Source organism: Mustela nivalis, assembly GCF_964662115.1.
Source record: "Mustela nivalis genome assembly, chromosome: 3".
Classification (NCBI taxonomy): domain Eukaryota; kingdom Metazoa; phylum Chordata; class Mammalia; order Carnivora; family Mustelidae; genus Mustela; species Mustela nivalis.
In genome coordinates this window covers 130,828,039-130,851,714 of record NC_139022.1, presented here as the reverse complement: position 1 = coordinate 130,851,714, position 23,676 = coordinate 130,828,039, and the positions used below count along the sequence as shown (strand labels likewise).

Sequence of the window (23,676 nt, the reverse complement as noted above, 5' to 3'; positions counted from 1 at the left end):
AAGAGCCATGTGATGAAGTATCAAGGCTAAACATGACGAAAATTAAACCCACACATTTATGAGAAATTGGCGGGAGGATCGTCTTTTAGAAGCATATCAGACCTCTACACTGTAAAACCTCATTTTCAGAATATATGGATTAATCACTTACTTGAATTTTATCTATGGTCAGGTAATATATTCTCTGATAGGACAAATAGGAAAATAAAGGTTTTTTTTTTCATCTCCTCTATAAAACTATTACAAAGAGTAACTTTCTACCATCTTGAAATTTTTCAAAGCTTTTTGAGAAACACACACAAATAATTTGGATTTAGTCGATTTTATTTACAGCTTTTTTTTTTTTTTTTTACATTTCAAAGCATTACACAATTACATTTTCTCATTTTCTGACCTGCAAACAGATACCTTAAATGAAATATTTTTTTAAAATTATCAAATTAGGTACATCCAAAATGCAACAATTACACATATGACAATTCACAAAGTGTAATTTACCAGGACGTATCCTAAGAATTTAGGAACAGCCAGTCAGGAGAAATCTGACCAAATTTAGCAATCAATTATTTACATATCCAAAGACAAACCTACCTAAACTCCCAAACCAGAAATTTGAAAGTTTTTGTTAAATCCCCATTAAACAAGAGTGATGATTCAAACCTTGTCAGCCTTAAAAGTCTTAACCCCAAAGACTGGGCTATTTCCACAGTCAGCAACTGAATAGCAAGCATCTCAGTTTGTCAAACACCTAGGTATCAAACTCTGGCGCCATTGTGCACATAGAAAGGCTAAGTATTCATTAATTAAAAAACAAGTAGTCATTAAATAGCCACACTATTCCCCACCTCCAGCCCCCAACCCAGCTCATCAGCCCTTACTGCAATCCCAAATACGCAACCTGTGTCACACAGTGACAGGCTCTATGTTATATATATGTATGTATGCATATACACACATATACGTACATGTGCATATATATAAATACACACACATACACAGTACTAGGTACAAATGGTCATTAACAGTCCCTGCAAAAATTCATTTTCAGTTGAGGCTATGGCTCCTATGCCTTGGGATGGTTTGACTTCAAAACTGAAAAATACTGCTAAAATCTCACTTCCTTAAGACAAAATTTGACTGCTTGTTCTTTAAGCTTCTCAGTCTATTAAAAATGGCTATTAAGGGAAGTATAAAAAAAAGCAGCCAACTGAGTACAATTCCTCTCTCCGATCAGGCCAAGCTATTTCGTAGAAGTTACTCCTGACTAGACTAGAAAATCTGTGGCGCCTTCCAATGGTTCTTGCCTACCTTACTGTCCATGTTCACGTTTCAAACTGTGTCAACAGAGCCCGCACTTCAGGGGTCAGCTGCTTGGCAGCCTTAGCCGCCTCTGTGATAGCCTTGCGATACAGGCCCTTTCTCTTCTTATTAAAGCGTGACTGGAAGTTTTCTAAAAAGGGGGAGAGTTGCGAAAGAGCAAGAAAAGAGGTTGTTGGAGACCCAAACCAGGAAATACGGGCCTCCTGTCGGACTAAAAGGCCATTATCTTTCCGGCTCACAGTTATAGTAAGAATACGGGCTGGCCACCAAGGGAAGCCATAGATCTTGGCCCAAACAATGTCCCCTACACATATGGTCCTGCCATCTGGTGTGACGCATTTAGAGACGTTTTTGGAAAAGACTTTCATTTTCAAGGAATTACTGAGCTTTTTCTCTTCCTTTGAAGAGGAGGAAGTGGAGGAGGTGGAAGGTGCATGCATACTGCCTGGAGGAAAATCAAAGCTTTCAGAAGAACTACACTCAGAGTTGGAGGATTTCAAATCATCTGTGCTATCAATGCTACACACGGAAGCACTGGAAGAGTCAGATTTCTTTTGATTTAGGGTCATGTAAACAGAGAGATTGCTTTTGCTGCCCTTTTTGCCCAGTGTCTGTGGTTCATCCTGCTCACCAGGCACAAGCACTTCATTTGTGTCCTGAACCTCACTGCTGGCCTCTTCAGGGCCTTTTGAGGGACTCTGATTTTCTGAAGGGGCCTCACCTGCTGAGCGGGTAGAGGTGCAGCGAGACTGGGGCTTGGGTGCCATCTTGCCACTCCGCATTTTCTCAAGTCCCGTCTTCAAAGAAGAGTCATTTTCTTCATTCCTGTACCTTTGTGGTTTTAAACGAACCCGGGGTGGAAGGGAACCTGAGCTAGGACTCTGATAGCGACGTGTGAAATGGACTTTTGAATGTGCATTTTTGGATGTAGAGGTTTCACTTTGCTTCTTTTGTGCCTTTTCTTTGGCAATTTTCAACACTTCCCGAGCTTTTGCATGATCCATGTTCTTACTCTGGAGCACTTTTTTAGTACTTAACTGAGCTTTTGATGTATTTGCCTGAGCAGAAACTTTGACTACTCTGCCTCTGCTGTGAGCAATATTGGAAACCTTCACCACAGCATTTCTTTTCTGGCTTTCATTTTGGTTTTTCCCATCCACTTTATGGTCAGTTTTCAGTTTTTTGTTCACAGTAGTTACACTTTCGTTTCTCCGTTTTTTATCTTCGTATTTAGAAGAGTCACTTGCACTACTACCTTTTCTAATTTCCTTTTTCTCTGCAACAACACTGGTTTTACACTTGTCACACAGGACTTGCCTGGGTCGCAGTTTAATAGCATTCATTATTGAAGTAGGTTCTTCCCTGTACATTTTTCGTTTGGGTCGCTTAATTTTCCGAGGCGGTGGCTGAGGTATTGACTGGTTATAGGTGTCCCTGATAAACAAAGGGGGAGGGTAAGGTGCTCCTTCATGGAAGAGAGGCGGTGGTTTGGAAGTCCACAGGCTTTCAGCCAAGCCTGGCTCGGGAGGCGAGATGGGAGAAGGGTCATCGGGAACAGCACCATTCACTTCACGCTTGACTTCTGTCCCTTCTTGGAATGTATTACTTTGGAGCTGCATGGCTTCAGGTTTCTCCTTATATTCCCTTTTGGGAAACACTGTCACAGGGATCCCATGGGGCCCAAACCTTGGAAAGAAATCAAAGAAAAAAAGAAGCCATTAACTCAAGGTCTATGATTTAATTTCTTAAATTGAAACAATACTCAGTGTTTGTACATATGACCTTTCCCGAACTCTTATTTCATACTAAAGAATAAAAACATAAAAATAAAAACCTACTGACCACCTCCCCACCAAAATCCAAAAGCCCCTCATTTTTTATTGGTCCTACATTTTAGGTATAAACAGATTACAAATTTAAGTATGAAATCAAATGACCATTCTAAGCAGCGCCAGAAGAGCTGATATTATTTAAAACAGACCTTTCAGTCTTAGATCAAAAGGCATTCTATCAGACAGTTTAACATTTTATATCATTTGATACTACATTTGCTGGACTTTGGACAAGTCCAGTAAATTTAACTCTAAATATACAACATACATAACTCCCTCTGGTTCTAAGAGCTTTCAAAAGCTTCACAAAACAAATTTAGCCTTAACTACCCAAAAACACTGAATCAATAAAATCCCATCTCAACTTCACTTAATCACTAAAGATCCAAAGACCAGCTACCAGCTGCTCCCTAACTCTTTCATCTACCTCCTTCCCCGCAAAACCACAAAAATGTGAAAAATTCAGATGCCCAAATTACCACATGAGCAGACAGGTACAGAGCTGTGGCTAACTTTTTAAAAAATGTATCACACATTAAGAAATATTTTCATATTTTAATCAAGTAATATTTATGAATGTATACATGCACGCATATATACATATACACACAGACTTAAGCTGAAGTTTCACTAAATGTTTAACCTTATATTATGTGATATATGATATTTTTTCCCTAGTACTATTTCATTTATTTTAATGCTAGCCAGCTCATTACATGGATTTTAAAACTGGTACAGACCCAGTTTGCAAAGCACTAATATAGAAGACAAACCTTCACAATTCTCAGTTTTCGATAAAACAAGAGTCAACTTAACCTTGTTTATCATGTAGACTTAGAAATCACTGTGATTTAATCCTCCCAGGTTAACCATCTTAAAGCTAAAATGCTACACTGATTCCTTCACATTAAAATAAAATCACACTACCAAATAACTTCATCATGTGCATGTTAACATGTTAACTTTAAGCACTATCTGATGCTGTCTGAATAGCAGTGAACACAATTCTCTATCTCAATCCTTTAAGGCAGCAAGGATTGGCTTCAGGTGGTCAGAACTCCTAAGATGCAATGTTCTTGCACGTCTTTTTCTAATAAATGAGTCTTGGGTTCTCGTTCTCTGGCATATGTCCTTATGTCCCTCAAAAGGTTCAGCATATCTTTGTTGGGAAGAAATCTTCACATTAAGTTTTAAGGCTATAAACACACCTAAACCCAGACGGGGATGTAGTAAGAGCCAACACCACCAGTTCTGTTTCTCATATTTATGTTTATTCTTTCTCTGAAGTCCTCTGTTAGTTTGGTGACCACAAACCAACAGCTTGTAAGAAAATACATATAAGCCACAAAGGAAGAGAAAAACTTTTTACCTGGGGTGGGACAGACTTGAGTATGGGCTAGTCCACAAAGGATACCCTCTTCTCTACATCAGATCTGCAAAGTGGCTTTCTATTCTAGCATAGGTCTGATACTTACATGTTTGCTTCCTATTTACCTGCAGGGCATTTTGAGCATTTAGCCTTTTCTCGTATGAACAAGAGAGGTGAGATTTTTGGATTTTCACATACAGGTCCATTAAACAACATAACTTATCTGAGGTGAGACCACTACTGATACTAGCAATCAAATTTCTAACTCTTAAGAAGCTATTATTTTGCCCCACTGCACTTTCACATGGGGCAAAATTAAAAAATTTAAAATTTAAAAAAATTTATTCACAGCTGAATACAAAATGCCCATCCTCTTATTAGGCATTAGGTGTAACTAAAACTATAATCCCCCTAATGTCGGAGGTAAAGTTTCACACCTGTTCTTACCGACTTTGTATCCATGGTGTTACTAAATGTCTCTAGATGCAGATTTTTGTATGCGTAAAATGGGCTAACGCTACTTTTTCCTACCATAAAGGATTCGACTAAGGGTTAACAGGAAAATGCCAGCCATTTTCTTGACTAAAATTTACTTCATTTAATTAATCTAATCTTACTTTTTTGTAAACTTTTCAAAAGATTTCATTTATTTAATAAGAGAGTGAGCGAGCTTGCAAAAGTAGGCAGGGAGGCAAGGTGTGAGAGAGGGGAAAAAGCAGGCTCCCTGCTGGGGGGTGGGGCCTCTTGATCCCAGGACCCTGGAGCCAAAGGCAGAATCTTAACCAACTGAGCCACCTATGAGCCCCATTTGATCTTATTTTAAACTTATTTACTAGACTTCAGGATCATTTCTCTATCTTAATAGCCTCAAAAAGAGGATGAGCTAGCCAATTATTTTAGAACTTTGTACCAAATAATCTGTGGAATCTATTATGCTCTCCCTCGGGAGTTTAATAAAAACATTAATTTCACTTCTGGGGTTTGTTCCTTGCCTTTCTCTCTAAAGCATATAAAACACAAACATTAAACATTTTTAAGTAACATAGGAAGGCACTTCATTGTGTCCTAGTAAGACACCAAAAAGGGGGTGGGGGGAGGAAGCCAAGCTAGTAACTGTGGGTGGTTTATATTTGGCAAAAGTAGAAAAATATTTTTCTACTTTTCTAAAATGTTAACAATAAAACTTTCTCAGAGGAACGGAAAGATTAAATCACCTTAAGAAGAAAAGGGACATCAATGTACTACTCCATCTTAGTAATCATGCTGTCTTCCTAACATCAACAACACTTAGTATTATGATGGTGTTTTCAAACTAATGGTGAGACGTTCTGCGAAATCAATTTCCAGGTTCACATCTATGATTTAAAAATTAAAAATCAGGGCGCCTGGGTCGCTCAGTTGGTTAAGCGACTGCTTTCAGCTCAGGTCATGATGCTGGAGTCCCAGGATTAAGTCCCACATCGGGCTCCCAGCTCCACGGGGAGTCTGCTTCTCTGATCTTCTCGCTCATACTCTCTCTCACTGTCTCTCAAATAAATAAATAAAATATTTTTTTAAAAAAATTAAAAATCAGGGGCACCTGGGTGGCTCAGTGGGTTAAAGCTCAGGTCATGATCTCAGGGTTCTGGGATCAAGCCCCGCATCGGGCTCTCTGCTCAAGTGGGGAGCCTGCTTCCTCCGCTCTCTCTCTCTGCCTACTTGTGATCTCTGTCAAATAAATAAATAAAAATTTAAAAATAAATAAATAAAATTAAAAATCAGAATCTATTTATTATGTAACTGCAATGAAACTGTTTCATATATGCATGTATATACACATCCATATATAAAATACATTTGTAACTATGCTCAAAATTTTGAAAACCATCAATTTATGAAACTGTAACCTTAGTAAGAATATAAAGTAGCAACAAAACTACACCCTCTCTGGGCACCTGGCTAATCCAGTCAGAAGACCATGTGACTGGATCTCAGAATGGTGAGTTCAAGCCCCACACTGGGCATGAAGCCTATGTATAAAAAAGAAACAAAACCTATGTTCTCTTAAAAAAAAATCTCATTCTCAAGTGTGTTCTCTAAAAATCTGCAACACTCTATGGGGTTTGAAAATGAAGATTCCTAAGGGCTGCTCCAAGACTGAATAATAAGACCCTTCCCTGGTTGGAATGCAGACTTAAATTTTTAGCAAGCATTTTTGCTTTAGGTTTTCCTAAGGTGAAGGTATTTATGTCTCATGTGAATGTTCACCAAAGGGCACCTCAGCAGAGGAGGATTTCAATCATTCCAGAGGTAAAAGGCTGACTAGTCCCCCACTTGCTTGAGCTTTAGGAGAACTTTTCATAAACTCCGTAAGACTTGAGCAGTAAGGTGCAATAGCATCTGTCCTCTTTGCTCCACCCCTTCTACATGCAACACGAAGGTATTTATTATCAGTGACTCATCCTAACCCTTACCTATTTTCAGTATTCTTTAACTACTATCCAAATATTCTACAAGAAAAATATTCAGGTATTATATGACTTAATTAAAAATAATGTCTGGGGAACCTGGCTGGCTCAGGCAGTGGAGGATGTGACTTGATCTCCGCATTGTGAGCTTGAGCCCCATAATGGGTAAAAAGTTTTCGTAAAAATAAAATCTTTTGGGGAGCCTGGGTAGCTGTCCGTTAAGCATCTGACTCTAGGGTTTCAGCTCAGGTCGTTATCTCATGGTTGTGGGACTGAGCCTGATTCCATGTTGGTCTCCCCACTCAACAGGAGTTTGCTTGAGATTCTCTCTCCCTCTGCCTCTGCCCCTCCCCACCCCAACTTGGCTTGCTCATGAGCTCGCTCTCAAAATTTAAAAACCAAAACAATGAATTGATTTTTTTAAAGACCCTTAAAAAAATAAAAATAAATATGGGCACCTGGGTGGCTCAGTGGGTTGAGCCTCTGCCTTCGGCTCAGGTCATGATCTCAGGGTTCTGGGATCAAGCCCCACATCGGGCTCCCTGCTCAAGGGGGAGCCTGTTTCCCCCTCTCTCTCTGCCTGCTCTCTTCCTACTTGTGATCTCTCTGTCAAATAAATAAATTTTTTAAATCTTTAAAAAAAAAAAAAGATAAAAATACCTTCTGAGGAAAACCAGGTGAAGTGTACCAGAGATCTCTGGTACAAAGTCCTGTGAATCTATAAAATAAAGTTTTAAAACTAGCTACCTTAACTGAGGACTGGTGATAGCCAAAATTTTGAGGAGGAAGAATACTGGGGCTTAACAGCCATTTTGTGCAAGGCAAGAGAAAGAGAGAAAGGATCCTCACCTAATATAAAGGTGAAACAAATGTAATATAGAGTATTTAATAAGCTAGAATTCCAAAAGTGACATAATTATAGTAAGGATAACAATATTTTCTAGTATTTAGGTTCCACTTAGGTCTGAATTTTATTGATGATTCTAGATTTGACTAAGTTAAGCTTTTATTCACCCACTAATAAAATTATGGTATTTGCTTAAGATTTCTAGCATTACCAATTATTCCTATACCTAAATAGGTAACACTACTTGGAGTGAAAACTATTATCAAAATTCCATTTCCACAGGAATACTTCAAACAAAACAAAAAATGTTTACCAACAACTCTTACCTCTTATGCTGAAAGTTTTTTTCTAATGCTGATATATTAAAAAAAAAAAGAAAAAAAAAATGGTGATGTATTGTTTACCAGCATTCACTTCACAGCAACCTCAATCACCTTATCTCTGACCTAGAATTATAATCCTTTCCTTCCTGTTTACAATAGTTTAATAGTGCACAACTGATTTTCACTTTCTTCTTTCAAATTCTGGTTGCCAAATTCCAACTGTAAGAGGAAATTCTTGTAAAAATATTTTACAGTAAAAAAATAAACAAAAAACTAAGGTATTGTATTTTAGGCAAGCAAATGGGTCCTGAAGAATTTGACATCCCAAAAATTCCAGAGGGTTAGTTGCGACAGCCCCATTGACGAGACTTCCCTCCAATAAACAAAAAACAAAAAGAAAGCTTTCCTTCCCAAAATTATGTTCTCTTGAAGAATCTACAGTAAGCAAAATTTAAATGCAATTAACCACATGAAAAATAATAATCCAGATTCATTTCAATTCAAGCAGTTGTTTCAGAAATAACTTCTGCCTTAAATTAACAACAGGTTAAATCTAAAGGAGGGAAAACTGTAAAGCAAACTTATTTTGGTTCACATGCCATCTCTGGAGATTGGTTATTATGTCAAAACTTAATCTCAGGACAAGTGAAATTAATAAGCTGCAAACAGAAAATTTTACATAAATAAAAGTGTATATCTAAGCCCCCCAAAATTAAAAATTCAAGCCAGTATACACACTTCTGGGCATTTATAATCAAAAACACATTCTCCAAGAGATATTTGCACACCCATGTTCACAGCAGCATTTTTCACAATACCTAAAAAGTGGAAACCAAGCCACCCATCAACAGATAAATGGATAAATAAAATGTGGTTATGTACATACAATGAAATATTACTCTGCCTTAAAATGGAAATCCTGTCACGTTACACATGGATGAACCTTGAGAACATTATGCTAAGTGCAGTAAGCCAGAAACAAAAAGAGACTGTATGATTCCACTTATATAACATAACTGAAGTAGTCAAAATCAAAGAAGAATTTGGTGGTTGTCAGGGACTAGGATAAAGGGGAAATGGAGATTTCTTTAATGGGTCTAGAGTTTTAGTTTTACAAGATTAAGAAGTTCTGGAGATCTGTTTCACAATGTGAATGTACTTAACACTAGTTACTGAACTATACACTTAAAAATGCTTAAGATGGGGGGTGCCCTGGGGCACCTGGTTGGCTCAGCTGGTTAAGTGGTCTGTCTTTGGCTAGGGTCATGATCCTGGAATCCCAGGGCTGAGCCCCTTGCTGGGCTCTGCATTCTGCGAGGAGCCTGCTTCTCCCTCTGCCCCTCCCCACTCATGCTCTCTTTCTCTCTCAAATAAACAAATAAAAAATTAAAAAAAAAAAAATGGGGGAGTGCCTGGGTGGTGCAGTTGGTTAAGCAGCCCACTCTTTTTTTTTTTTTTTTAAGATTTTATTTATTTACTTGACAGAGAGAGATCACAAGTAGGCAGAGAGGCAAGCAGAGAGAGAGAGGAGGAAGCAGGCTCCCCGCCGAGCAGAGAGCCCGATGTGGGACTAGATCCCAGGACCCTGAGATCATGACCTGAGCCGAAGGCAGCGTCTTAACCCACTGAGCCACCCAGGTGCCCAAGCAGCCCACTCTTGATGTCAGCACAGCTCATGATCTCTGGGTCCCACGATGGAGCCCTACATCAGGCTCCAAAGCTCAGCAGAGTCTACTTAAGTTTCTCTCCCACTGCCCCTTCCCCTGCACGCCCTCTGTCTTTAAAATAAATAAAATCTTTTAAAAAATGGTTAAGATGGGAGGAGTGCTTCCTGGATGGCTCAGTCAGTTAAGCATCCAACTACTGATCTGTGCTCAGCAGGGTATCGGCTAGAGATTCTCTGTCCCACACCCCACCTCTCCCTGTGGTCTCTCTCTAAAGTAAGTCTTTTTTAAAAAATGGTTAAGATGACACATGTAGGTGTTTTTTACTTTTTTTTTTAACATTTCAATTGTGTATCTACCTAACATAGAGGGGAAAGTCTGATGATAAGCAGTTTATTTTCATGATAGTAAAGGAATGATTAGTACAAGGGATATAACAGTAACTACACTGAGGAGAAACAGGACAACAATGTGACCTGAAGGAGAATCTAAGTGAACATCAGCAATGAGAGTAGATGTGGAACCCCGAGAATACAGCATCACTTGTATAACCTGATCCTCTGATGAGCAATTATCAGAGACCTAAACTGAGGAACAATCCCTATTCCATATATTCTATGGCAACCGAATGCAATACATGATCATTTACTGGAGGAAGAAAAAACTTTAAAGGACATTATTGGAAAAACTAACAAATAATGAAATACGGGCCGCAAATTAGGTAAAAGTACTGTTTCTTGCACTTAAAAACTATACTGATCTTAAGAAATAGTTGCACAAGTATTAAGGGGTAAAAGAGAATGCTGTATGCAACCCACTCTCAAAATAGCTCAAGAAAAAAATATATTGAAAGAACAATAAAGCAAACATGACAAAATGCTAAAAATAAGTGAATTTAGATAAAGCTTATTTTATTACAGGGTAGCTGGGTGGCTCAGTCAGTTAAGCATCCGCCTTGGATCAGGTCAAGATTCCAGGGTTCTGGGATCAAGCCTCACATCAGGCTCCCTGCTCAGCCGGGAGTCTGCTTCTGCCTCTCCCTGCCACTCTGCCTACTTGTGCTTTCTCTATCAAATAAATAAAATATTTTAAAAAATAATAATAAAGCTTATTAAGAGTTCTCTGCTGTATGAAATTTCAAAATAAAGAGGTTTTCAGTATTAGTTTTGTGGGGGATTTTTTTTTTTTTTGGTTTTCAATTAGTTTTTAAAAAATATAATCTTAAATTTAGTTCACTTCAACTCCACCAAAACATTTTAAGCAAAAAATGTTTATAAAAAAGAAAATTTGGGGGCACCTGGCTGACTCAATGAGTAGAGCACAGGCTTCAATCTCAGGGTCATGAGTTCAAGCCCCACATTGGGTGTGAAGCCTACTTAAAATAAGAAATTGAAAAAAAAAAAATTGTTCTACTTCAGCAGAAATGCCAGCAAACACACCTCAAGTACCACTAGGTACAAAATCTATATTCAGACACAACTATGTTAATTATTCAGAGGGTATAAAACTAAGTCCCAGTCCTAGAAGCCAACTTAATAAGCAAGACCAAAAAATGTAACACTTGTTGCTAAGAGACTACAGACTTTAGAGGGAAAGGAATCACTGTGGATTAGTGATCAGGCAAAGAGCTTCTCAAGAAAGAACCACACCTAGAAGGGCACAGGTAGATTTACCGAAAAAACAAAACAGGGAGTGGTAAAGGGTGGTTCCACAATTCTGAATGCTAATAACCATCTTTGTGGTTTAAAAAAGTAGTTTAATAAAGTGAAACACTTGAGTAGGTGTGGTAAAAACCAGCTGATGACCAGATGCATTAAGAATCACCAGTCAGTAACCTGATTCCCCCTTCCACGAGGCAGGTAAGAATTCAGAGGCTTAAAAAAGCAATAAAATAAAGATCATCCATCTGGCAGAAAGAGAAGGCATGTTGGAGAGGGTGTTTGTTAGGAGGGAGGGAACTGCTTAATAAGGGTTTATGCAAAGTGTGGTGAATGGAAAACACTACTCTCTTAAAAGGAGACCAATGAAGGCTTCTGATTATACAATGATGGAACTAAATGTGTCTCATCACTTTGTTAAAAAGCTCAGCTATGCTAGCCTGGTCCTATCATTTAGTAAGTGCAAAGAAAATCACAAAATTATCTTCCTTTTGCAAACTTTGAAATGTGTCATTCTCAAAGGTGAGCCCTTGTCAATGTTTTAAAAGCATATGGGAAGCAGAGACACTCTAACTACTAAATTTCTCTGAGACTAACTTTTTCTTTAGGACAAAGCCCGTAACTTCCTCACAAGCCATCTGCCCCAAGGGGTTAGTGGGTAGAAGATTAAGAAACATTCTGTACCATACATTATGCAAGCATCTCCTAGTTATCTCATTCCCCAGTAAAATATAAACGTTATCCTTCTTTATTAAAAGGGTAAAGTTATACCTCACAGATATTACCTAAAGCTTCCACAAATCATTTCAAGGTGCTTTAAAGATAGATTATTTTGCAACGCAACAGGACTTAGGTTGAGTGGCCAGTCAAACAAATGATATTAATTAATTCTGCCACTTAGGAGCTACTTCTTCAAAGTCTTAAAGATTTTTATAATTTAGAGTTCCCAAGTGCCTGTGAGTGGGGGAGGAGCAAAGGGGAAAAGAGAGGCAGAGATTCTGAAGCAGACTTTGCCCTGGGGTGCAGCTTGATCTTTGGACCCTGAGAGCAAGACCTAAGCTGAAACCCAAGATTCAGTGCTTAATAGACTGAGCTACCCAGGTGCCCCTGTTGATACATATTCTTAATTAATGTAGATGACAATTCTTTCAAGATTTTAAAAATCTTTAAAGAAAAAAAAATGCATAATTGCTCATCTTAGGGCCCAGTACACAGTAAGTAGGCACAATATATGGTAATTATCGAAGTTAAAGTGTATTCAATTTTATTAACTGTGACTATGGATGATGTTTTTAATTAAAAACTCCCAAGCACTGTAAGAGCAATTTGTAGGAACTATGGGTACCCAAATGTGTAAGAAGATAGGGAGGATAACTTTATCAAGATAAAAACAAAATATGTGGGGCGCCAGGGTGACTCAATGGGTTAAGCCTCTGCCTTCGGCTCAGGTCATGATCTCAGGGTCCTGGGATCAAGCCCTGCATCCAGGTCTCCGCTCAGCAGGGAGCCTGCTTCCCTCTCTCCGCTTGCCTGTCTGCCTGCTTGTGATCTCTGACAAATAAATAAAAAATCTTTTTTTTTTTTTTTTTTTTTTTTTTTTTAAGATTTTTATTTATTTATTTGACAGAGAGAAATCACAAGTAGATGGAGAGGCAGGCAGAGAGAGAGAGAGGGAAGCAGGCTCTCCGCCGAGCAGAGAGCCCGATGCGGGACTCGATCCCAGGACTCCGAGATCATGACCTGAGCCGAAGGCAGCGGCTTAACCCACTGAGCCACCCAGGCGCCCAATAAATAAAAAATCTTATAAAAAAAAAAAAAAAGGCACCAATTCTGACCCAAAATACCAGGAAATAGCTTTTAAAAGTAACTGATGAGTGGATGCCGGGGTGGCTCAGTCAGTTAAGCAGCTGCCTATGGCTCAGGTCACGATCCCACAGTCCTGGATCAAGTCCCACATTGGGCTCCTTGCTCATCGGGAAGCCTGATTTGCCTGCCCCCTCCCACAGCTTCTGCAGCCTCTGTCCCTCTGTCTGTCTCTCTCTCTGACAAATGAATAAATAAAATCTTAAAAAAAAAAAAAAGGAACTGATGGGGGAGTGAAGCTGCATAAAAGTTTTTAAATAACATCTTTTGAACCATAAAAATTTACTCCATCTTTTTAGTCTATCCAATCCTCTTTTATAACATCATGAATAGCTTTTGGGAAGGGCAAGGGGTTAAACACGAATAATTTAGAGTTTAAGCTCCCCATCATGTACGTTCAAACAGTCCTCTAAAATTTTACCTGGATAACTAGGTTTGGAAATTAAAAAGTGGAGACAACTATAGATAGAGACAACATTTATACTTAGTCTTTTGAAAAGTACAAATAATAATAACATCTGTATGGTATTCAAATTATTATTCCTTACTAGTAAATTCTTTTTAAAAAATAACCATCCAAAAAATTGTAATTGCCACAACATGGCAAAATATTTTTAAGAGCAGACAAATCTTGACCTCACTTTTGTATATCACTTAGAGAAATATAGTTGACATTTTCCTAAGAAAATGAACACTGATATAAAAAGATCTAATTATTAATATAAACAACTCATCAGTTTGCAAATTCTTCAACAGAATTCCCTTGGTCCTGGCTCCAAGATACCAAAAAGCAGTTTCACATTTTCTAGGTTTCCATTATTAATTCTAAGTACTTTTAATATTTCTTTTATATTATGTTTAATGGAACCCACCACACAGGGGCCTAAATGACTTCTCAATAGACTAACTTTTTAAAGAAAATTTATTCAAATTATTTCTCTATTCCTATTTTACCAAAAACAGTATGTTCAACAACTTAGTTTTAATCTTTAAAATTATTTTCCAACTCAGCCACCCAGCACTTAACAAATGCTGATCTTGTGCTCAGCGAGCTTCAAATCTGACATTTTGTGATTCCTTTCTCAACCAGTGGACTCCACTGTTGCCAGAGCCAGGCCAACCAAGGCAAAACATACCAAAACCATGTATGAATTAGAAACCCCATTTCCAAAAATGCCCAAAGTGTTCACTAAATTAAACTGAAGGGCAATCATATTTTTTATTATTACTTTTTTTGTTGTTCTTTTTTCTTTTTTCCTTTTTCTTTTTTTTATACAAACCCTTGTGTCGGGGGCTGACTTTCAATAGATCGCAGCAAGGGAGCTGCTCTGCTACATACGAAACCCCGACCCAGAAGCAGGTCGTCTACGAATGGTTTAGCACCAGGTTCCCCACGAACGTGCATTGCGTGACGGGCGAGGGGGCGGCCGAAGGGCAATCATATTTTAAAAGCAAGCAGCTATTGCCTGGTTGAGAGAGGAACAAAGACTTCTATCATTTCTACCTACCAAGGTAACACTCCATCAAAATCATAAGCTAAATGGTAATGGTAAAAATAAAGAAGTATATTAGAACAGGATTGTTTTCAAATCATAAGACAACTGCATACTGTTCAAAAAGGGCATCTTTATCTACTAGTATCTTGTATTTTAATATAAAATAATGTAAACATAAATCATGCATTTTAATATAAACATAAAATATGTAATTTTAGGCAATTTACTAATCTCTCTGAGCCTCAGTGTCTTTATCTGTGCAATGGGATTGGTGGAATTTACTTTATTGGGAGTTCCAAGAAAGTAAACTGAAAACAGTGTATTAAAAGTGCCCAGTGCCAAGTTTAAGAGTAGGAACTATATAGTAGCTATTGTTAATTACATTAAAGACTGGCAACCTTCTTAGATGATGGGAAGATACAGAAAGTGAAAATCAAACCATTATTGGAGGAATGAGTTTTAAAAGGCTAAACACCGCTATTCTATTGTAAAGACTAAGGTAACTGTTTAAAATTGGCCCAAGGGAAAAAGATGAAAGTTATGAACTACCAAACTCCTAGCAGGCAACCAGACTGCAGAAACCTACTTGCAAGTCTCCCATTTCTATAATAAGGATCTGGATCTGGATCTGCCACCCAAATGGCCCATCCCCCCCACGTATTGCTTACTTTTTAATTATATCCCAATCAAAATTAACCAGTAACTTTTAAAACAGGTTTAACAAATTTATGGTCCTACTATTCTGGTAAAACTACTCCCTAAAAATTACTTATCTCCAAATATGGTACAAGGATCACCTGCATCAGAATCATCTTGGTTAAAACTGCAAACTGCAGTGGAGCTCAGAAATCTTAAGCACATCTGTTTAGAGGAACACTCCCCAAAGTGTTTAGCAAAATCATTCTATATTAAAACCACCCAAAGTGTAACTTAACCTCCACTTACTTTCTTGCAAGATCTGCCACTAGAGCAAGCTCTGTTCTGCTGGTAATGTGTGCCTGAATTAATCTGGGAGTTTGGGGAGAACAGGCCAATAAATATCAAGAAATAAGGATGCACTTCATAGGCACAAATAAGTACTTAGACCATCTTTCATTTTTTAGAGAAGATGAGCACAAACTACATAAACCTTTAAATAGCCCTCCCCAGAATCTTATGAATCTTAAACCTAATTCCATCAAGAACTCTGCTTTAAAAGAGTACACAGTGAAGTATGGTCTGTCTTACACATAAAAGACTGAAAATTAACCTCACTAGAAGCCCTCAGTCCATTAAAACATGCCTGGCATAGTTTGTGTTTGTAACATTTGGTTATCTAGTTTATAAATTGAGTTTTAAAATCTGTTTTTAATACCATAATGTTTGTTACAGGATTCTTTACACTCAAACTAGGTTTTTAATGTCCAACAATTCCTCACCTCAAAAAAAAAAAATCATCACAGTCCAACATGCTATGGAAGAGCACACTTTCAATATAGCATACACACTGCTTTAGTAGTGGGTGTCCTCAAACTGTCTGGGTCAGAAAGTGACTGACACTTGCCTCTGTGCTATGTAACTGTGGGAACCCTTTATCAACACCTTGGGATATAAAGCAGAATAATCACCAAAAAAATGTGTGTTAAAATTGTACAACTCAATACAAGCATTCAAGCATACTACTTGATGACCTAAATTCTTGACCTGGATGCTTAGTATAAGCTACTAATACCACTACTCACTGCTTCACCAGAATGGCTGTATATTTTTCCCACCAAAAGTAGAGCTATTGCACCATACGTTTCATGGTCTCTGTAAAGAAAAAAAATCATTGTCTTGGTTTATATTTCCTTAAAAAAACAAGTAACTTCTCTACAAATTGTTTTATGAACTTAGTGAATCCTAAAGTTTTTTAAAGAAATCACCTCATTTCTCTTTAATGCAACCGTACCCCATAGACACACACAAAAAGTATTTGTTAAAGGTCAATTCTGAAATAAAACTAGCTACAACCTTTAATAAACAAGTACCACAAATTAAAATGCGCAAGTTTTTATGCATAAACATTTACTTCATGACTCCTCAATTCACATCAGAACCAAAAAAATGGAATTCAAGAGAAATTTTTCAGGATTTCTAAGTGGCTTTAGAACTACTTTTCAAGATACTGGAGAAGAGGCCTAAACAGTTGAAATGATCATTCTGTATAGTTAGAAACCATAGGTCCCAGTAAATATTGTTCCTTAGGTATGGACTGAGAAAGCTGACACTGCCTCTTCAGAAACTAGGGCTGAAGACTTTTACCCTTCACAGATAATGTTGACTGGTTAAAATTTTTCTATATTTGGAATTATTAAAGTTGGATGTGTGTTTAAGGAATAGATCTAGAGTATACAAGCAGGCAAGAGATGTTCTATTATTTCTACTAACCCAAAGTAAGAGATGAGAGGCTTGCAAAAGAGGCCCTCAGAGGGCTGTGGTTGTTGCCCCTCCAGTTTGCTCCTAAAGGAAAAGAACTATTTTTAAAACTTACAGAAATTCAACCAATGGGATACAATTGAAAAAAAATCTAAAATGTGGGAAATTCTGCCAAAGTCTATGGCTTAACAAACTTCAAGGAAATAAATAAAAGGGCAAGAGAACTACAAATAAAAAATTTATGAAACTCAGCAACCAACTGCAATGTTTAAACTTTACTTGGATCCTAATTTAAAACTTAGATGTTGATTGAAATGTTAATTCTGAGATACTGTGAAATTTTAACACTGACTGGCAGGCCATAGGATGACAAAAAGGAACTGCTGTTGTTATTTTAGTTGCAATAAAAGAAGTACATTATGGCTTTAAAATCCTTATTTTTTCAGAGCCCTATACTACAATTCTTATGGTAAAGAATGTGTTTAGGATTTGCTTCAAAATTATCCAGTGGAGGAAGGCATATGATGAAACAAGAATGACTAATAGTTGATAAATGTCAAAGCAAGGATCATACCTACATGGAGGATCATTTCCCATAATAAAAAAACAAAAAAATCATGGTACAACCACTGGTTTACAACAACCTGAAGGAATGCTTATTATAGAATGCTAAAAGAAACAAATGTGCTTATGTCAAATTTTCAAAAAACTAAGGTTAAGGAAGAAAAGGGAATAAGAACCAAACTGAATTTGTGGGTTGATTATTTTTATCTGCTCGTATTAGATTATTGTCATTACGTGTTACTGATGAGTTCAGGTGTAGGCAGGTAATTCAAACTACCTTAAGAGAGCTGGGTATAAAACACCAGTGGAGGAGCCCAAATAAACTAAAAAAATAAAGTGGCTCAGTCAGTTAAGCCTCTGCCTTTGGCTCAGATCATGATCTCAGGGGCCTGGGATCCAGTCCCACATCAGGCTCCCCACTCAGCAAGGAGTCTGCTTCTTCCTCTTCCTCTGTGCTCTCGCTCAAGAAAATAAAATCTTCCCAAAAAATTATTTAAATAAAGAATGCCTCAAAGGATTTTCACTTTCAAGTAAATCCTATAAAATCAGTTTTTAATCAGATATTCAACTATCTTCATTTTTAGGGTGACCATGTCATTTGTACAGTAGCCAAAGCAAGCTGCTTTGAAGACATAAGGAGTAACAATCAAACTGGGATGGTACAGGAAAACCAGACCACCTGGTCATCCTATTCACTTTCTATAAACATAAACTGAGGAATGAAGTTTGTTTGCTTGTTTGGGTTTGTGAACCTCCTCAAGTCAAATGAATTCACCTCATAAGAACTAGAGAGACTGGAGCCCAAAGAGGCAAAGAGATCTGCCCAAAGTCACAGTATCAACTGGAGAGCCTGGCACTAGAATTCAGACCCCAACCATTTAATAAGTGGTACTACCACCTTTTCTGTTTTTTTTTTTTTTTTTAATTACATATGTACTGTTTCTTTTTTCCACGAAAAGAATCTCCTCAAAAATGTGTTCTTCAATCAAATAACTAAAAATATGGCAAAAAATAATACAATGGCAGGAAGGTGAAGAATGGCAAATGCTTACAAAGCCATATATTTATATAGGTCAACATACACACACACACACACACACACACACACCCTTATAAACACTTTTTTCTACATAGTGAACAACTCTTCCAACTTTAAAAGACATTTCTGTACCATGGATAATGTCAGAATAAAATAATCAAAAAAAAAAAGCAGTAACTGGCCCTTTTCCTTAAGACTAAAGAAAACCATACACATACAAGGAGGCACTTAGTCTCCCAAATGTTAATTCTCTCCTGGGTACCTCATTGAATAGGCAAGAACCAGGACTTCAGAGACTGCTATGTGTTCTGCAATATACAGCTTAGGAAATGAGCAGACGGTCTCACGGCTATTACCTGACTAAAGAATCTGCTTGGTTCCAATACTCGTACCCTTTGTATTATCCCATACAGCTACTGAAGTCAGAATAGGCACTAAATTTCAGAAATAACCATTTTTTACTGATTAAAGGAAAATCTACCAGCCCAACTTTCTAATATGAAAGGAGAAAAAAGGGGCGCCTGGGTGGCTCAGTGGGTTGAGCCTTCTGCCTTCGGCTCGGGTCATGATCTCAGGGTCCTGGGATGGAGCCCCACATCGGGCCCTCTGCTCTGCAGGGAGCCTGCTTCCCCATCTCTCTCTCTGCCTGCCTCTCTGCCTACTTGTGATCTCTATCTGTCAAATAAATTTAAAAAATAAGTATTTTAAAAAGAGAGAGAGAGAAAGGAGAAAAAGTATAGGCTTTAGAATCAGATCAACCTACATTTGAATCCTTACTTTGCCATTTATAAGATCAATAATTGGCCTATTTAAATGAACCTCAATTTCCTCCTATATAAATGAAAAATATCACCACGGTTATAAAGACTAAAGCAAGTGGTACAATGTCTGGTACATAATAGGAAGCTCTTATTTTTACCCAAAGCTTTCATTAAATGGCCAATTCATATAGGATAAAAACGGTTTTTAAAGCAGCTGATTACTACAGTCATGGCAGAATCTATGAAGAGGATCTCCTGGATCATCATTTAACCCCAAAACTGTACATCAAGTACACAATTAAAGTAAACAGCAGATTACAAAATATATGGGTAGATCTGTTTCACCAAACTGTAGTACAAAAAAGAGAGAACTAGTCATCATTAGTCCAAAAATAATTCCTTCAAATGCTAATTTTAAAAACACCTTTGTGTGTTGTTTCTTCACCAATTCCACTATTGTTACCTCCCAAATATAAGCTTCCAGCTGCAGGGACTATAACTCATAACATTTAAAATACTAGGAGGAAAAAATAAAATAAAATAAAATACTAGGAGGGTGCCTTACACACAGATGTGCTCAATACTGTTGAATGAAAAGTTGATAAGGTTTCCTTAACAAGCATTTAAAAAAGACTTTAATGACAGACCTTTTACTTTAAAACATTAAAATGCAAAAGGTTCATAATAAAAATATCTCCCTCCACCTAAGAAATTATTGACTGTAAGCAGCACAGTTAGCAAAGCAGAACAAAACTCAAAAAATAAACTGCAATTTATTAAAGAAACTTTAAAAAAAAATAAAACACCAACACAATGAGCACCTCAACAGAGGAAAGAACTATCCATTCCATTTCCAGGAACAACTTACCTTTTTTCACCTTCCTTTTGCAGATTTGAAATCCAGATTCTCACACAATCACTGGCCTTCACTTCTGTTTGATTCAATAGCATACACACTACTGAGTCTATCTCTCCTTCGCTATTAAATACATCAGTAGAAAGCACACTGGTCTTATTCTGCTTTCTAACTATGAAAACATAAGTGCAAAGGTCCTAATCCAAAATTCTCAAAAGAAGAAAAACAAAAAATTTCTGGAGTTAAACAATTTCATTAGTAATTATAGAGGTGCCTGGCTAGCTCTGTGGGTTAAGGGAAGGACTCTTGGTTTCAGCTATCATGAGTCATGAGATGGAGCCATTACAGGGCTCCACACTCAGCGGGGAGTCTGCTTAAGATTCTCTCCTTCTGACCTTCTCCCCCACTTCACACTTGCTCTAAAATTTAAAAAAAAAAAAATTAAAATAGTGGGGCGCCTGGATAGCTCAGTGGCTTGAACATCCACTCTGGGTTTCATGATCTCACGGATCCTGAGATCAAGAGGGGAAGACACACCTCCCCACTAGGAGTCTCCTTGGATATTCTTCTCTCCCTCTGTCCCTTCACCCAACCCCGCTCTCTCTTGTATAAATAAAATCTTTAAAAAAAAAAAAAAAAAGAATTTTAAAGTCTCCCATCATTTCCCTGCCCAAACATCCTAATTCAACTTGAATTTATTTTTTTCATGGTCTCTCCTGCCCTGTAACTGCCTTCCATATGTATTTCAAATTTTCCCCCCCAAATGTGAAAAAGACGACAGTGTCCTTATGTGAGGACAAGAGGTAAAAATAAAATATATTGGGCATCTGGATGGCTCAGTGCTTAAGCGTCTGCCTCCGGCTCAGGTCTTGATCTCAGGGAGCTGGGATCGATCCCATTTCCAGCCTCCCTGCTCGGAGGGGAGGAGTCTGCTTATCCCTCTGCCCCTCTCCCTGCTCATGCTCGCATTCTCTCTCAAATAAATAAAATTTTTAAAATAAAAGAAAAAATAAAACATATTAAAGTAAGCCGTTTCCAAACAGGTGAGATACCCATCAGAGTGTGTGCTGTTGCAGGAAACAGAATGGAGAGCCGTGAATGGGAGTCTCTGCACTTCATATCTGCAAAAGAAGAGAATAAAAAGGTTAACTTAACTCTAGACTTAGAACACCTTTTTTTTTTTTTAAACCTGTTTAAACCAATGCCCACAAACATTTTAAATCAAAGATGAAAATGTGCTAAGCCAAAGGTGAATTCCACCTTCTTGCCCTTTTACATAAATTGTATCTACAGTACCAGAAATCAGTATTTGAACATTCCTATATCACATCATCCCAATACTAAAGGGTAAGAAAATCTTAAAACTATCATTTTAATTAGCCAACTGTGCTTCCCTACAGCAGTCACCTACGGGTAATTAGTGCTAACAGTAACAGTTAAGAGGTTCACTTCTAACAAATACTCTTCCCCCATAAGGAGTGACAGTTAACCTTTTGGGAACCCAAATGCACACACCCCTTTCTCCAACCCCGCTAAAGGTGAATTCAAGAAAAAAAGTGCCTCGCAAGCAAGCAGTGTCCCCCGCCCAGTGCCAGGTTCTCGGCAAAACTCCTGCATTCTGCATTAACCCACCAGGCCACCGGAGTGGGTGCTCCAGGGCCAGGTCGCGGAAAGAGCCTGGGGGTGTGAGCTGCGCTCTGCCAGCGGGTCAGGCACCCGCGCCCCCCACCTGGGAACACACCTGCCCTCACCCGCGCGCACCTGGAGCGGAGACCGCCCTCTCCCGGCCTCGCGCGCCTGCCCCCACGAGAAGCGCGCGCCCCGCGCCGCACGGGACCCGAGGGCGTGCAGGCGGCGGGAGCCCGGGGTGCAGGGGCCGTCCTGGCTCGCTCCCTCCCTGGGGACCAAGGGGGCCCGGGGACGTGCTGGGGGCTGGCGCGGTACCTTTTGGACAGATCCATAAGGACCCCGGAGAAGAGCTTCTCCCCTAGACGGAACGACACGACGAGCGCGTCCTCAATGATGTGGTCCAGCGTGACCCGCACCTCGGAGCCGGGAATCAGCTGCGACACCGCGGAGTCCCCGCCCGCCGGCGGCACGAGCGCCGGGGCTGCGGGCTGGGGCAGCGGCGGTTCCTGGCGCTCCTCGGGAGCTGGGGGCTGCTCGGGCGGCGGTGCAGGGGAAGGTGGAAGGTCGGGTCTTTCCTGAGGCGCGGCTGCCGCCGGCTCCGCCACCCGGGCAGGCAGCTTCTCCTCAGCCTCCAGCTCCGGCCCCGCCGCCTCCGGGCTGCGGGCGAGCTCCCCCGGCGGCGGCGGTGGCGGCGGGAGCGGCGGCTCGTCGGCCTGAGGAGAAGACTGCTGCCCGTCGGCCTCGCCGTCCGGCACAGATGCTTCCGTTGCGGTGACCGGGAGGGGGTCAGTGCCGGCCTCGCTGCCGGGGATGGGCTCCATCTCCGGCTCGGCCTCGCCGGCGCCCCCCTCCCCGGGGGACGCTGCAGTCGCTGCCGCCTCTGCAGCCACGGCCGCCATTTTCTTCCTGGCTTCTCCCTCCTCCAGCTCGGGGTGCAGCGGCAGCGGCAACGCTGCTTGGTTCCCTGGGCCTTCCCCTCCCTCCCTTGAACAGTTTCGTCCCGCCCTTTCCCTGATGCTCGTTATTGGCACCGCGCCATTGGTTCCGTTGTACACCCCTCCCACACTTGTGACACACCATTGGCCAGATGGGGGCGTCTATCACCCAGTCAGTCCCTCCCTCCCATACAGAGTAGGAACTTCTCATTGGCCGGATGAATTGTCAAATGTTGAATCTTAGAGGAGGAGTGAGGGAACGGGGGAAGTCACAAAGCGAAGCCATATACTTATCGCCTCTTTCTATTGGCTGGAAGAGGAAATAAAGTTTTACGGTTGGCCTACGCTCTTGCCCATTATCAGTCAGGCTTTCAGAGGTGGGGTAAAGGAGAGAATCATGTGGCGTGCCAGTTCTTTCAAAGGCGACCGAGGGGAGGAGTAACAAGGGAACGCGGGAGGGGAGCCGCTTCCCAAGGATCCCTGCGCGGAGGTCCCTTAGAATAAATGTTATTTCTAGGCACGGACCTGCTTGCGGCCGTGTGTGGGTACCACGGGCTTCTTAGGGAAGGCCAACTTTGAAAATAACTGTCGACACTGTTTTGAGCGCCTACTAGGCTAGGCACCGTGCTAGGTGCTGGGGATAGAATGATGTGCAAGACATTCTCTATAACCTCGT

General features: G+C 39.7%; 1 protein-coding gene across 13 annotated transcripts in view; it reads right to left on the bottom strand.

Moving 5' to 3' along the window:
• PWWP2A (PWWP domain containing 2A) overlaps positions 1-23,071 on the bottom strand; it is a 50,374-nt gene extending 27,303 nt beyond the window's left edge. For 4 of the 13 annotated variants that reach the window (XR_014310363.1, XM_082725853.1, XM_082725859.1 and 1 more), the window contains exons 1-2: positions 22,381-23,061; positions 2,042-3,006 (exon numbers count right to left, since the gene is read on the bottom strand). Coding sequence is in view for 10 of the 13 variants with exons in the window: in XM_082725853.1 (XP_082581979.1) it covers positions 2,042-3,006; positions 22,381-22,964 (1,549 nt within the window). In the remaining 3 variants the exon portion in view is untranslated. Of the gene's footprint in view, positions 1-306; positions 3,007-16,540; positions 16,611-20,448; positions 21,526-22,380 lie in introns of those variants that run through there. The other 9 variants (XR_014310365.1, XM_082725862.1, XR_014310364.1 and 6 more) reach the window with 7 other exon arrangements.
• Between the last annotated feature and the right edge of the window lie 605 nt (positions 23,072-23,676).